Raw genomic sequence first — 15292 nt, 5'->3', positions numbered from 1 at the left:
GAGAATGGTGGTCAGGCCCTGTGCAGGCGGTGCTGTTCACTGGCCCTGCTTTTATCCGCTGAGGCCCATCCTTCTGCTTCTCTGTACCACTCTGTGTTCCTTTGTGCAGAGACTCATTTTGCAGGCTCCTGTTGGTAATCTGCGTTCCGTGTGTGGAGATGGAAGCAGGCAGTGTGTCTTCGTGGGTACCGTTCAGGAGAACCCCGAGACCAGTGCCTGGGAGGAGCGTGGGAGGTGCCAGTGGTAGCCCCCGGTCTGGGGCTGTCTCTGTGGCCCCCTCACCGCTCAGAGCCCTTACCTCGTGACTCGGCCGCTCCGCCCTCCCCCCCGCAGCTGAGGGCCCAGCCCCTCAGGCTCTGTTAGGGTTCACTGTCTGGGGAGTGTGGTGCTGTTGTGAACCTGGCACGTGTCTTCCCACAGAGACCAAACCAGACCAACAGCTTTTGGCATGTGGCCAGTTCTGTTAAGCTCATGAACTGGTTGCGGGTTGTGATGTTTTTGCTCCGAAAGGTCAGAGAGGGCTGTAATCTGGGCAGCAGGTTGGGAATTTGTTTGTTGGTGTCTGAAGGGGCGCACGTCATCTGACTTGAACTTTCTGGTAATGTGCGACTCCCATCTTTGCATGAATAGTTTGTGGAACTATAACCAGACTTGAATGCTAGTAAAGTGTTTCAGCAATGGCATTTCCTTCCTTCTGGAGGGAGAGCGCCTGCCACCCTCATTGTGCGTAGCCCATGGTGGGAGGGTGGGTGTGAGAGACAGAGGTGTCTGTAGAATTTGCCGTGTCCTCTCGGTTTACTGGGTGAAGCAGCATGATGCCTGAGGTGCTAAATCTGTTTGTTTCACGGCTCTGGGGTTTTCTTCCCAGACCCCCAGCAAATGTTTTCTGTTTGCAATAGAAGTTAGTTCAGCCCTGTTTTGATATATGCTGGAATTTGACCCCTGGGCGATCGTCCATCTACGTGCAGCCTGATATAACCTGTAGTTTCCTAGTGAGGTGTGAATGTAAGAGTTTTCTTGCTGTTTTTCAGTTACAGAATTAAGGAATACCATAGCAATGGCACCCCACTCCAGTACTCTTGCCTGGAAAACCCCATGGACGGAGGAGCCTGGTGGGCTGCAGTCCATGGGGTCGCTAGGAGTTGGACACGACTGAGCGACTTCACTTTCACTTTTCACTTTCATGCATTGGAGAAGGAAATGGCAACGCACTCCAGTGTTCTTGCCTGGAGAATCCCAGGGCCGGGAGAGCCTGGTGGGCTGCCGTCTATGGGGTCGCACAGAGTCGGACACGACTGAAGTGACTTAGCAGCAGCAGCATAGACCTGTTTTAAGAAACACACAAGCGCTCTCAGGCAGTTTATAAAGTATTGTTTAAAAATTACACACACACAACATGCCATTGGGAATTAAATAATTTAGCCAACCACATTGTTTTATTTTCTGATTTTTGTAAAACCCCAATTTCGTATTCTTTTTGAATTTTTTTGGTTTGACATACGTCATCTTTATAAGTATGTCAGCTTAGCAGCTGCATATTTTAGTGAGAATATCACTAGTTTCCCCCGATTTTTTGACCATTTGGCTTACATCTGCCTTTTTTTAATATCGTAAATTTTACTTAATATATATACTTATGTGTGTCGATTTTACCTGTTAAATTACTGTATTTGCCGACAGTGTTTTATTAGAAGTGGACTTTTGAAGAGGAATTTTTCTCTCCAGCTCTTAAAATACATGAATACATTTTGAGAAACGCCTACCAGTCACACTGCTGTCAGCCTTATGATGATGCATTTTTACCACAAATTTGTCACTGTTTTGTGACAAGGTTTTTGTCTCCCCTTGGCTATTTAGACATATGGTGCCTTCTCACTTTAACCTGCATTTCTTTGGTCCCAGGTGACTGTCTTTTTATTTTTTGCTAATCCCCTTTCTGTGGCTGTGACGTCCATGCGAGTACTTGCCTTGTTACACCATAGATGAAACTCCACGCGTGCAACTGGTTTCAAGTGGGCACACATACACTTTGTGATATCTCAGTGGCTATGTAGTCTTGTTTTTTGCTAGTTGATTTGTTTATATGCAGAAACTCACCCAATTGATTTATAAAGGGTCTTGTCTACTACAACAACATTCAGTTCATTCGCTTAATCGTGTCTGACTCTCTGTGACCCCATGGGCTGCAGCAGGCCAGGCTTCCCTGTCCATCACCAACTCCTGGAGCTTGCTCAAACTCATGTCCATTGAGTCGGTGACGCCATCCAACCATTGCATCCTCGGTCGTCCCCTTCTCCTGCCTTCAATCCTTCCCAGCATCAGAGTCTTTTCCAATGAGTCAGTTCTTCGCATCAGGTGGCCAAAAATATCAGCATCAGTCCTTCCAATGAATATTCAGGACTAATTTCCTTTAGGATTGACTGAGAATGCAAGAGCCATTGTTTTATAGGCTATGAATCTTGGTGGTCTCATTACAGTTTTTTAAGCTTTGGCTAGTTTTCATTCTGTAGAAGTTTGAATCTTGTTTTTAAACCTGCCAGTCTTTTATTTTTTGATTTCTTTCTTTACTTCGTGGAAGTTTATAATGATTAAAATGACTGGTCTATTGCCTGATACTGTTCTAAAAATAGCGGTAGAGGAAAACCGTTACTGAACCAGTGAACCAGATGGGCAGTCCCTCCCCACCCGGGACACAGGTGACAGTGCGGCTCCTCGGCTGCGACTCGCGTCTCCTGTAGCTGGGGAGGGGCGGCCGAGTGTTCCCACAGAATGCCAGGGCCCATTCCCGGGGCAGCGAGGGAGGCGGGCCTCGTGGGAGCGGGCCACGTGCTCACGCTGGTTCTGCTTGCAGCTCTCGCCAGCCCCGTCCTGGGCCTGAGGGAATGTACCAGAGGCTCGGCCGTGTGGTGCCAGAATGTGAAGACGGCGGCCGACTGCGGGGCCGTGCAGCACTGCCTGCAGACCGTCTGGAGCAAGCCGAGTGTGGTGAGTGTTGTCTGCAACGGCTGCCTTCAGTGCAGCGCTCTCTCCTGCCTCCTCTTATTTGCTCCTCCCCATGACCCTGGGGAGGCAGGACCTGTTTGGGGGGGGCGGGGGGGGGCGGGGCAGGGTACCCACAGGGAGTGATGGAGGGCTGGCATGGGGAGGCCCCCCTCCCCCAGTCACTCATGTCTTCATGTGCAGACGGGCAGGAGGCCTCCTCGTGTGCCCCGCTCTGTGCTCTCTGCCCCAGATAAGGTGTGGCTGCCATTCCCGGGGCTGCACCCATGGGTACAGCTCTGCCCTTGTCACTCATCAAAGTCGATGCTAAGCTTTTGAAAATCTTTTCCCCCTCTTTTGGTATTTTCTCTCTCTGCCTCTCAAACAGGCACATCATTGATTCAGACCCTAGAGCTTGGTAGCTGTCAATAATTTCATTTGTAGTTATAGCCAACCTGGAAAAGATGCCACTGATTTTTCCTCTGAGCAGTGATAAGTAGATAGCACATTAATGTGGGAAAACTCTTGAGATGACAAACCTCAAGTGCGTACTGCACGCAGTCTGAACCTTCTCAGGAGATGCCCAAGCTCTGCTGGCTGAGTCAGCCGACTCCGGGAAGTGCTTCCACCCATGGTACAAGCCAGCTTTGACTCTGTGGAGCCTGAAGTCTTAAAACTTGTCAGTGGCTCCTAGTACTTCACTAAGAGAAGAAGGATTAATTAAATAATACTGCTCTTTAAGTTTCTGAATTCACTCTTGACCTGCCATCTGTGGCCAAAATTTCAGATTTTGTTTCTCATTTGCTTCTAGTCTTGTTTTTAATACTGCTTCCTCTTTTGAAGTTGAGTGTGTCATGAGGGGAGCTTTTTAGATCGATCTCTCTCGACAGGGCAGTCTTGTGGACATCTGAACCTCACGGGCACTCATTCAGGATGCCTGAGTGGCCCCACGCATGGGATTAGCCTGATTAGGTCCGAAGGTTCAAGGCAGTTTCTCTAAATGCAGCTGAATTCACAGGTGTTCCTTTATCTCACCTGTGTCAGTTGAGACGTGTCAGTTCCTTCTTCACGGGTCGAGAATCAGTTGACATACAGAAGGGAACACCCCACAAGCTTTGAGGACTGGCTAGACCTTGCATGGTCCTGGGCCACGGAGGGGAGCCGGGTTTTCCGTCTCTGAGCTCTGCAGTAGTGACGTGTGGCCCCCACTGGCGTGCAGCACGGCCCAGGAGGTGGAAAGCAGATGACAGGCTGGCAGTGGCGCTGGTGTGAATGTGCAGAGGGTCTGGCTGGGCCTGTTTCCCTGCCTTCCCCTCCTTTCTCTGCACCAGAGTACCAATTTTCTCTGATTTTTGCTACTCTGATTTCCAGTTGGTTTTAAAAAATAGTTATTTACTTAGGCTTCCCTTGTGGTTCAGCTGGTAAAAGAATTTGCCTGCAGTGCAGGAGACTGGGTTCGATCCCTGGGTTGGGAAGATCCCCTGGAGAAGGGAAAGGCTACCCACTGCAGTATTCTGGCTTGAAGAATTCCAGGGGCTGTATAATCCATGCAGTCACAAAGCGTTGGATACGACTGAGTGACTTTCACGTCACTTAGCCAGGTCTTAGTTGCAGCAAGCAGGATCTTCAGTGGACGCGAGCAAATTCTTGGTTGTGGCATGTGGGATGTGGTGCCCTGACCAGGGGTCAAACCCAGCCCCCCCTGCATTGGGGAGCTTTGAGTCTTAGCCACTGGACCACCGTGGAAGTCCCTCCAGCTGATAGATTTCGAGCCTCAGTTTCCTCACAGATGTGCTGTGAGCAGGTATATGAAGTGTGGCTGGCGCCAGGCGCACTGAGCGAGGCGCCGAGGGGTGGGGGGCACTCTGTGCTTCCCACAGGAGCGCGGAGTAGTGATCGGCCACGCCTGATCCTGCCCTGCGGTGTCGGTGCTTCTCACCTGGGTTGGGGACTGGCCTGTGCTGGTGTGTCAGAGGTGGCCCTGGCTGGATGGAATGAGAAAGAAGGCCGTGGTGATTTTCAGCCATGTGCAGTGAGTTTTGTCTTACAAATACAGACCTCTCTCGTGTTCTTTCCTCTTAGAAATCCCTTCCCTGCGACATATGCAAAGATGTCATCACTGCAGCTGGTAACCTGTTGAAAGACAACGCCACCGAGGTGGGCCGCCGCCAGTGTGTGTGACCGTGTGTGAGTGGCGGCTTTGTGGCCGTGCATCGGTTCCTCACAGAGCCGTGATTCTGGGGTCCAACTGGGAATGGTCCAGGCCCAGGTGGGAAATAACTGTCCCATGGGCCACAGACTGTTTCTGTCACGTAATCCCCCCACCCCCGTCCTTTAGAAATGTAAGAATCTTTCTTAGCCGCCGGCTGTACAAAAACAAGCCGTGGGCGCTAGTTTGCTGACTCCTGAGCTCAGCATTCAATGCCCTTGGTTGACAGGGAGTTTGTATCACATGCTGTTAACCTTTAGGTTCATTTTTGGCGATTTCTGCTCAGAGTTCCCTGTGCCTGTCAGACTGCAGGTCCGAGCATCTCTGTTTTGAATAGTGCTCGCGTCTGCTTTCTGCCTCATTGGTTTAATAGAGCCACGGCTCCTCACTAGCCCTCTCCCATGTCCTTTTCCCTGAGGGCTGCTGGAGCTGGAGGGCCTCTTGCATTCTGTCCATTGGCGAAGAGGTCCATTCTGGTCTGACTCTTGCCTCTGTCCTCTCTAGCAAGAGATCCTCATGTACTTGGAGAGGACCTGTGACTGGCTCCCTAAGCCGAACATGTCTGCCTCCTGCAAGGAGATCGTCGACTCATACCTCCCAGTCATCCTGGACATGATTAAAGGACAGATGGTATGTGATGGAGAAGAGCCTCTTTTTTTAGGGCACCTCTGAAGCCAGGGGAGGTTCCAGATCAGGTTACAGTGACCACGATGGAGAGTTCATTGGTAGATTAGGATTTTGTCAACAGATCTTTTCTACAGTTTTAACATCCAGAATGGCTTTGGCACAGCAGGCCACTCAGCTTGTAATGCTCAAGGGTTGGGGAGGGTATAGGAAATATGGGAACTCATAGAATTATTGAGGGAATGTAAGCTGGTGTAACAGTTACAGGTGTTGATTTGATAACTCATGTCAGCCGTAAGGATGCTGGACTTTCATTTAGTAAGTATCTGTTATGCATAAACCACATGTCATAGGTTGGGTTTTCAGCAAGGAACAAGGAGTCAAATTCATGAATTTGGAAAAACTCTAAAAACCTCTAGTGGGGCAGGGGTGTCCTGGGCGGGGACCACAGTTTTGGTGCGGAAAGCAGGGGTCACCACAAGACCTCAGGCCATGCTCCAGCATTGCCAGTGCAGTGGGGAGTCCTTGGAGGGCTTCACGGGAGAAGTGACAGGATCCTTGTTCAGAGGGGTTGATCTGGGTCCCACCAATGGGGAGCTGCGAGAGAGGAAGCTGGCGGGACGGTCAGGTATGAGATGTGAGGCGGGCGGGGGAGGCGGAGAGCTGCACGTTGTCTTAGAGGATAAATGGACTAGACTTGCTGGTGGACGGGACTGCAGGCAAGGGGAGAGTTAGTCGTGCCTTCCAGGTTTGTGGCCCGTGCCTCTGGGAGGATGATGGTAGCACCATTTGTTAAAATGGAGCTGTGGAGGGTTGAGTGGTTTAGTTTGAGGTGCCTGTGAGCTGGGCATGGGCACGTGAGTCAAGCAGGGAGAATTCTGAGGCACCAGGTGGCCTGTTTGCTTCTGGGGCGAGGGTTTCCATTTGGGTCTCTTTCCCCCCAGAGCCATCCCGGGGAGGTGTGCTCCGCTCTCAACCTGTGCGAGTCTCTTCAGAAGCACCTGGCGGAGCTGAATCACCAGAAACAGCTTGAGTCCAATCAGATCCCGGAGCTGGATATGGCTGAGGTGGTGGCTCCCTTCATGGCCAACATCCCCTTCCTCCTGTACCCTCAGGACGGCTCCCACAGCAAGCCCCAGCCCAAGAAGGTGAGGCGCTGGGCCAGGCTGCCCAGGGCCCCGTTTGGGATTGGGGTGGAACCAGAGCTGAGACACGGAAGGGGCCGTGTGTACAGTTCTGAAACCGGGGCCTCATTCCTTCACCTGACTCCACAGTTACCCCAGCCACCCTTCAGATGGTTGAGCCACGGAGATTCTGAAGAACTGGGATGTTTAACACGCCCCCTTTCCTGTTAAGTTTCACTGTGATAAATGCCCGCATGATTTTAAACTTTAGTCACTTTAGAGCCTATAAAAGCACATTAGGAACTGTTTAGGGACTCAATTCTAGTGCTATAGTATGAACATGTAGGAGTCTTAATACCCTGAGCTGTTTAAGGAGGGTGTATAGCCTAACCACCCTGTCTGTCTAGGCTAATGGAAACGTCTGCCAGGACTGCATTCAGATGGTAACCGACGTCCAGGAAGCTCTGAGGACCAACTCCACCTTTGTCGAGGCCTTGGTGGACCATGCTAAGGAGGAGTGCGACCGCCTGGGGCCTGGCATGTCCGACATGGTGAGCCTTGCCTCCTGCATCGCAGGGTGTTCTGGGCCAGGGAGCTGGGCTCTGGAGATAGGAGTGGGACAGCCAAGAAAGCTCACTTCTGGGGTACCACTTCAGGTTCCACCTAAGGGCCCTGAGGAAGAGATTTTTCTTCTTTTCTCTCAGTTGCCACGTGTGTGAGAAACAAGAAGAGAACCACGTAGAACCCTGGTGTGAAAGATTGGGCTGTCATATGTTCATAATTCTAACTGTACTGTTCTTGCCACCCGCAGGGCGGTTCCCTGGGGGAAGCTCAGGCCCCTGGCTGACAGGAGGCTCACCCAGCACCCCTTCTTTAACTCTGGAGGATGTTGGTCCTGTGGACTCAGAAATTCTGTTAGCTCCACGAAGGTTTTATTTCTTGGACCCTGTTGACGTTAACCACACTCATGAGATTGACATCTAAAACCAAATGCTGTTTAATGCCTGACAACTAGGAAGCTAAACCTCTGTTAGACCTGGACTCCCGGGTCTGGGTTCTAGAGCCACCTTTCCAGGTGGAGCTCTGGAAGCTAAGGGTCCCTTCCTGTCCACTTAAACCTGGGAAACTCTTAGCCTCATTGAAGAGTCTTTGTATATTTGCTGTGTCAGTTGGCTTCCCTAGGCTAACCTCTCTGAGGGCTGTTATATTGCTCTCCGTTTTCTTACTTATAGACACTTCACAGTCATGACCAGAGGGTCTGCAAGAAATACCTAGATGTTTATGAAAATCATTGTAACTTAACTGGATTATACTAGATTTAAACTTTATAATCCTGTCTAAGAACGTGTTAAACAAATTTGGGAAGTAATCTCAAATTGATCAGTGTATCTCACACTTAGCCTAAATTGCCCCTGAGTAGTTGCTGTGTGACCTTGGGGAAAGCAAGGGCCATAAAAGGAGATTGGAGGACCTTATCTTTAAGGGCCTTTGGAAAACATTTTCAAAACACTTTGCCATTTTTTTGTCTTATTAAGGCTGCCCAGAACAGACATTGATAGGATTCTGCTCTTGGAAACCTGCCTTGATATTTGCATGTTGACACTGTTGGAAAGGCTGGCGTGTTGATATATTGTTGTAGCAGTGTTTTACTCAAAGTGTGTTTCTGTCTCTCCAGTGCAAGAACTACATCAACCAGTATTCGGAAGTTGCTATCCAAATGGTGATGCATATGGTAGGTGTTGGGGGAAGCTCTTTGTTAGCATTTCTCTTTGTCTCAGGCTGTGATTTCTAGGATTTTGAAAATTGTACAGTTTATTTTCCCTCTTTTACCTTTGAGTACTGAATTAAACCAAAAGGAGCCCTCTTTGACCACCTACAGTTTAGTACCGCCCCCTTGCGTTCCCTGGGCCGGGGAAGGGCGGAAGCAGCCTGACACTCGGGACTGCCGTGATGGCTTCCTGGTGGTTTGTTTGCCTCTGTGTCTGTGAGCCGGCCATCAGATTTCCGGTATCTGGCCTTCATTCCGGGACCCGTGGGAATAGTCTGCTCTGTAGCTCGGCCAGGCCTGAGGATTGCTCTGTTGTAGCCTGAGTTCTGAGCGAGGAGAATCCGCCTCCCACGGTTGGTCCTCGCTCTGCAGCAGTGTCGGCCGTGGCTGCTGCTTGAGCCCGTAACCGCTGCCCTTGCTCGATACATCCAGGTGGTTGGGGGTGGTCCTCCACTATTAGAGGCAGAAAACATCCATTGCGTGGAGGGAAGCCAGCTAGCTCCATGCAGGGAACGGTACAGAGCAGGGTGGTCTGAAGGCATCCTCACACAGGGAAGATGCCCTGGCCTCGTAGGATCTATCTGATCCGCAGCGGGTGAGGGGTGGGTTGTATTTAATACTGCTTTCTGTCATGCTGACTTCCTAACTGCATTGAGATTGGCCTACAGTTCTTCAGTTTGTTCTCTAACCAGGGATCAGAAAGCCATGGCCCGGTAGTTTTATTGGAGTATAGTGATACCCATATTTGCACTGTAATAGTAGGATTGAGCAGTTAAGACCTTAGGGCCTGTAACGCCTAAGTGAGTTACTCTCTGGCCCTGATCTGACCACTCAGGGGTTCCATCAGGCATAATAGAATTTTTGTGGAAATATTACTCACACCCTGCCTTGTTCTAAAAATAGTTTAAAGGCAAAGGGCTTTTGCATACAAAGACATGCTGCTAAAGCAGGAAAAAAATAAGCCTTTGATGTGGCATGGTCTAGTTAAGTGCTTCGTCATAGCTAACAAAATATTTTTTATTTTTAAAAATCATGCTGCGTAGACATATTTGGAAATAGGGATGATTACCCGTATTTTTGCATTTTTGTCTAAACTCGTCTTGGTCATTAAATATACTGCATGTACCATTGCTAAATGGCTGCATAATATTTCCACTGTACAGATAAAATTCCTTATGGCTGGTGTTGAGGTTGTTTTCAGGTTTGCTCTTAGGATAAACTGTATGATGAATATCCGTAGAGCCAAAGAGATAGACATGCACATCCCTGTTTTTTCCCCTCAAGATAGGTGAATGGTAAGTAAGACTGGATTGCTGAGTAAAGGGCGAGGCTTTGGCGTGCGGGCTTGCCTCGGAGACACCACAGGTTTAGTTTCGGACCACTGCAGTACAGCGAATCAGATCAGGATAAAGTGAGTCAAACGGATATTTTGGCTTTCAAAAAAATTTCATTTGAAATTTCATATGAAAGTTACGTTTGTACCACACTGTGAAGTATGCAGTAGCATTAGGTTTAAAGAAACAATGTATATACCTTAAATAAAAATACTTTATTGCTAAAAAATACTACCATGGAAGCCTGTAATAGCAGTAACATTAAAGATTATTGATCACACAGATCACCTTAACTAACTAGTAAGACAAAAAATTTGAAATACTGCAAGAATTACCAAAATATGACACAGAGACATGCAGTGAGCAAATGTAACAGGGGGGGGGTCAGTAGACTTGCTTGAAGCAAGGTTGCCCCAAACCTTCAATTTGTGTAACCTGTGACGCTCACCAAACTGAGGCATGCCTGCATTGTCAGACCAGCCTTCCAGGCTGGCATTTGGCCACCTGGGGGCAGTGCCCTGAGACCTGGGCCAGGGCTCAGTGACCTCTCTGGGTGTATTTGATGTTCTAAGACGGTGCTCTGATTTGTGCAGCCCCGTGTCTTGTTCCCGGCTGCTCATCACCAGCCTGAGGCGAGAGCCTTGCAGGCAAGGTGGGCTTGGCTTCTGAGCGAGGCGAGCCCTTCATAACTGGTGCTTTCCGGGGACTTGCTGCTCAGGGTTCCGATTCGGTGTCAGGGACAAGGGGACGGTGCACAGGCAGGCTGGACAGTGTGGTCTGACCCTTGAAGGGAGAGCAGCTTTCAGGCCCCCATGTGCAGGCAGTAGTAGGCGGTTGTTGATAGATGCCTGAAAGGGCATTTCCCCTAAACTTCTGGTGACAGATGTTTTTACACCTAGTTAACTGCTTGATTATTGTTGTTTTAATTTTTTCTTAACTGTTGTGTCCTTTCCTTTCTCTTATTTTCATCTCCGATTTCCTGTTTTTTTTTTGTTCAACAGCAGGATCAGGTATGTGATGGGAATTTGCTTGTAGTAGTGGTTTGCTGCTGCTTGTAGTTATTTTGCTCATCTTTTTTTGTATCAGCTCTGACAGATACAAGGAATGATTGTGACAGGTAGGCTCTCTCTCTCTGTTAACGAATCGGCTGGCAGGGGGAGAGTCTACATCTCTCCTGTGTGATTCAGCACTGGAGGGGTCAGGGGTTTCGTTTCCCCTGCAGGGGGACCAGAAAATGAAGCCTGCAGAGCCTTATGCTCTGGTCAGATGAGGGAGTGGCCGGCCACGCTCAGGCCACCAGTGGGTGGGGAACTGTGGGTGGCCTCTGGCCACTGCTTTCTGCAGTGCCGGCCCGAGTCCAGGGGGACACCTTGTTTCTGTCAGGCCTCGGGAGAGCATTGCATGTCACAGTCGTGTTTCTCATCAGCCCGGAAATGCTTCTGCTGCATGAGTGAGTCATTTGCAAATAGCGAGCAGACTGTTCCCCTGTCTGTTGGATCCAGAGAATTGGAAACAATCTCTTGATTATAGCTTCTCCTCCTCCGGGTGATGGGGTCCTTTGGGTTGTGGAGCCACTTGAGACAGCTTGAGAGCAAGGCCATTGGTGGCAAAACCCGGGGACCGAGCCCCCCGACTGGACTTACTGAACCAGTGCCCTTTCAGGGTTGGACTGAGCGCTGCCCTCATCTAGTTCTAGAATTCAAGATTTTCAAAGGTATTATGAAGTCTAATAGGAGAACACCTTGGTTGTAATATCTGAATTTTCACCTAGGCCTCCTCGAGGAGTTAGTATAGCAAAACTGGTCAGAGACAAAGCATCCACACCTCCTGATCTTGGTCTTTTTTCTAAAAAGCTTGCTCTGTCTGCAACCCTTTTCTGATTTTTTTCCCCATTCTTAAAGTCTATCAGAGATAGGATACCATAAGCCATGGCAGCGGGCTCGCTCTCTCCCATTAATAGGGCTTGTTTCTACAATCCTTTTCTCGCTGCTTTATGGTTTGGTGGTGGGAGGCAGATGCCATCAGGCCAGAGCAAGTTGCTGAGCGCATTTGTTTACAAAGTATACCCAGCATGTATACTTCACTTGCTCTTGGCCACCTTCATAGTGAAATGGTCAAGGTGTTGTCCAGACTCTAGTTCTCTGTGGTTTGGTGTCTGGAGGGGAAGGGGATCAATCTGCGGATCTTCTGACTTGAACAGCTTCATCACTTGGGGAGACTGGGCTTTGGTGTGTGCTGTGTGTGTGCCATCATGAACACAGACTTGTGATTTTATAAAAAGTCAGTGTTTCCCCGTAATGCATCATTTTTAATGGTCCTGCCACTGAAAGATCCAGTATGGTTTTATTTGTAACACTTGGGGCTTAGTTAGGTCATGGGCATGCTGGTTCTTCCTCCAGAAAGAACATATAGCTTACTTCCTCCTGAGAGCAAGCCAGCTTAACGGGAAAACAGGTTCTAGCACAGGCCAGGTGGCCTTGGAGAGGATTCGCTTGCCGGTGAAAGGTGCCAGGGTTCGTGCTTCTCTGGGTGCTCCCTGGCTGGAGCGACCTTGGTTGCTGATCTCCCTTCAAAGCTTTGCATGGCCTCCTTGGTACATGTGTATTTGCACAAGCCCCTTAGATTTAACATGAGTCTTTGCCTGACCAGGCTTTGACACTGGGTCTAGGATGTTCCTCCGGCACCCTGACCTTTGTGTGTAGAGCGTGGGACGGTGTGTGTGGGGAATGCGTGCCTGCTTCTTAACAGCTGCTTCTGTGCCCTTTGCAGCAACCCAAGGAGATCTGTGTGCTGGTTGGCTTCTGTGACGAGGTGAAGGAGATGCCCATGAAGACCCTGGTCCCTGCTGAGGTGGTCTCGGAGAACGTCATCCCCGCCCTGGAGCTGGTGGAGCCCATCAAGGTAGCCAGTGCCCCTGGTTTATGATGGCCTGCCCTGCGCGGCGCACACGCCTGTGGCTCCCTGCTTGGTTTCTAAGGTTACTTGAGTTGGGGACCATTAGTTTACAGCATTCCCCTAAACTAAGCGGCACCCTCTTCGTCATATGTTTCTTTCCTGAGTTACGCTCCCTAGTGCTCATGGATCAAGTCTGCGTTTTTAACACACCTTTCAAGGCCACTTTCCAGTGCCTGGCTCCAGCCAGACCTTCCTGATGCGCTTTCTGTGGCCGCTCCCGCATCCTTCCCCACGCTGTAGCCAGGGTCCCAGCTCGATGTTCCCAGGACACTCCCAGGGTTAGTGCAGGAGCGCCTCTGGGTGCTGCTGCTTGTGTTGTGTTGTTTCCTTAGCACCCTCCACTTGGTAAAGATCTTCCTTCCATAATTGACTTCTGTTCAGTGTTCTTGCCTGGAGAATCCCAGGGACGGGGGAGCCTCGTGGGCTGTCGTCTCTGGGGTCGCACAGAGTCGGACATGACTGAAGCGACTTAGCAGCAGCAGCACTTCTTATGGGTGAGGTAGTGTTCTAGAGACTGAGGCCTACAGTAGTTCGTCAACAGTGAACAGAATCACCCTTGTGTTCAAGGAGCGCCCAGGCGTGTGGTGTCTCACCACCTGGTGCGCGTGTGCACTTCTTGTTCTGGAACTTTCCATGTCAGTGTTGCTTGACCTTTAGTGGTCTTGTTTCTTCCTCCAAGCTTCTCAGCATATGCCCTGTGTGGACCACGCATGGGTTAGGTGTCTGACTGCCCTTCCCGCTCCTGCCCAGTCCAGATGCTCAGAGGCTGTGGCCCATCTCGCTGACTGCATTAGTGGAGAGGCATAGCTTGTACTCTTAGACGTGTGTGGTCCTTAAAAACAAAATTCAGTTCCTTGGTTACGCTGGCCACATTTCAGGTGCTCAGTAGACACACATGGCCAGTGGCTGCTGTACTGGATGGTACAACTAGAGAAGGTTGTCATGGAAAGTTCTGTTCAGCATTGTTTTATCAAAGATAGGCTCTAGAAAAGCAATCTCAGGTGCTGAGACTTGAAAGTCAGGAGACTATCTCAGATGGGTTTAAAACTGTCTTCTAAATAGTAAAATAGTGGGTCCTCTGTTCTACTGCCTCCTTCATCTCCCCAGAATGAATGCTGAATGATGAGGTGACTGGAACCAAACAGATGTTGAATGGACAGCTCTCTAGGGTTGGGGGACAGTTACTGCTTCTCGTCCTAGTTTTGGGCGGGAGGTGGAGCATTAGGGAAAGGCCTGGACAGGAACAGCAGGGCCCAGGGCTCAGACACGAGGAAGAAGCCCCGCCCTGTTTGGAAAGCAGCAGAAAGTGGCTTCTGGGCGATGCTAGCCCATCCTGGCCTCGGCCCCCTTTTAGAGGAGCAGGACCGGGGGCGAGGCGAGGCTCTCGGTGGCAGTGTTCTTCTCCTGCCCTTTTAACAGAAGGACCCAGCCCCCGCGAAGGCTGACATTTACTGTGAGGTGTGCGAGTTTGTGGTGAAGGAGGTGGCCAAGCTGATCGACAACAACAGGACGGAGGTGCGTGGGTCTGGGGGCGTCTACCGTGGCGAGGGACGGCTCTCCTGGCCCTGGCGCCAGAATGGCCTCGTGGGGGGACCAGCAGAAGACCTGGGCTTGGCCCTGGCGGGTGAGGGACAGCAGCCTGGAGGTTGGAACACCCACTCCCCACCAGCAGGTCCCTCTGGGCTGGGGCTGGAGGAGGCACCTGCCCTGCTCTGAGCTCTAACCTTTGGGGGACAGCACCTTGCTTGTTGGCTGGTTTCCTGATCCCATCAGCATTTTCAGAGTCTCTTCATCCCCATGCGGCCTCCCATCTTCTCACTCACCCTCTCTCGTGTTTCAGGAAGAAATAATTCACGCGCTGGACAAAGTGTGCTCGAAGCTGCCCACATCCTTAGCTGAGCAGTGCCAGGAGGTGGTGGACACCTACGGCAGCTCCATCCTGTCTATCCTTCTGGACGAGGCGAGCCCCGAGCTGGTGTGCAGCATGCTCCACCTCTGCTCCAGCCGGGGGCTGCCGGCAGCGACGGGTGAGCCCCGGGGTGGTTGGGGCTGGCTGGCCCCTCCTGGCTGAGGCGGGGCCTCGCCGCCTCTGAGCCTGGGCTCTCTCATGTAGTCCGTGTGATGCCGAGGAAGGACGGTGGCTTCTGCGAGGTGTGCAAGAAGCTGGTGGGCTATTTGGACCGCAACCTGGAGAAGAACAGCACCAAGGAGCAGATCCTGGCTGCCCTCGAGAAAGGCTGCAGCTTCCTGCCGGACCAGTACCGGAAGCAGGTATGCCGTGGGCTGCTTTCGGCCCAAA

At 50.7% G+C, this 15292-nt stretch overlaps 1 protein-coding gene across 3 annotated transcripts in view; it reads left to right on the top strand.

Annotated features, from left to right (window-relative positions):
- LOC102416033 (prosaposin) overlaps positions 1-15292 on the top strand; it is a 33570-nt gene that overhangs the window by 15503 nt on the left and 2775 nt on the right. The window contains exons 2-12 of one of the 3 annotated variants that reach the window (XM_045165550.1): positions 2852-2985; positions 5062-5136; positions 5693-5818; positions 6757-6960; positions 7344-7487; positions 8612-8668; positions 11043-11048; positions 12808-12939; positions 14413-14508; positions 14834-15020; positions 15107-15264. In XM_045165550.1, coding sequence (XP_045021485.1) covers positions 2852-2985; positions 5062-5136; positions 5693-5818; positions 6757-6960; positions 7344-7487; positions 8612-8668; positions 11043-11048; positions 12808-12939; positions 14413-14508; positions 14834-15020; positions 15107-15264 — 1319 coding nt within the window. Of the gene's footprint in view, positions 1-2851; positions 2986-5061; positions 5137-5692; positions 5819-6756; positions 6961-7343; positions 7488-8611; positions 8669-11039; positions 11049-12807; positions 12940-14412; positions 14509-14833; positions 15021-15106; positions 15265-15292 lie in introns of all 3 variants that reach the window. The other 2 variants (XM_045165549.1, XM_045165551.1) reach the window with 2 other exon arrangements.

Source organism: Bubalus bubalis, chromosome 4 (assembly GCF_019923935.1).
Source record: "Bubalus bubalis isolate 160015118507 breed Murrah chromosome 4, NDDB_SH_1, whole genome shotgun sequence".
Classification (NCBI taxonomy): Eukaryota; Metazoa; Chordata; class Mammalia; order Artiodactyla; family Bovidae; genus Bubalus; species Bubalus bubalis.
Note: the sequence above shows the minus strand (reverse complement) of the source record. Positions and strands in the feature narration are given on the sequence as shown.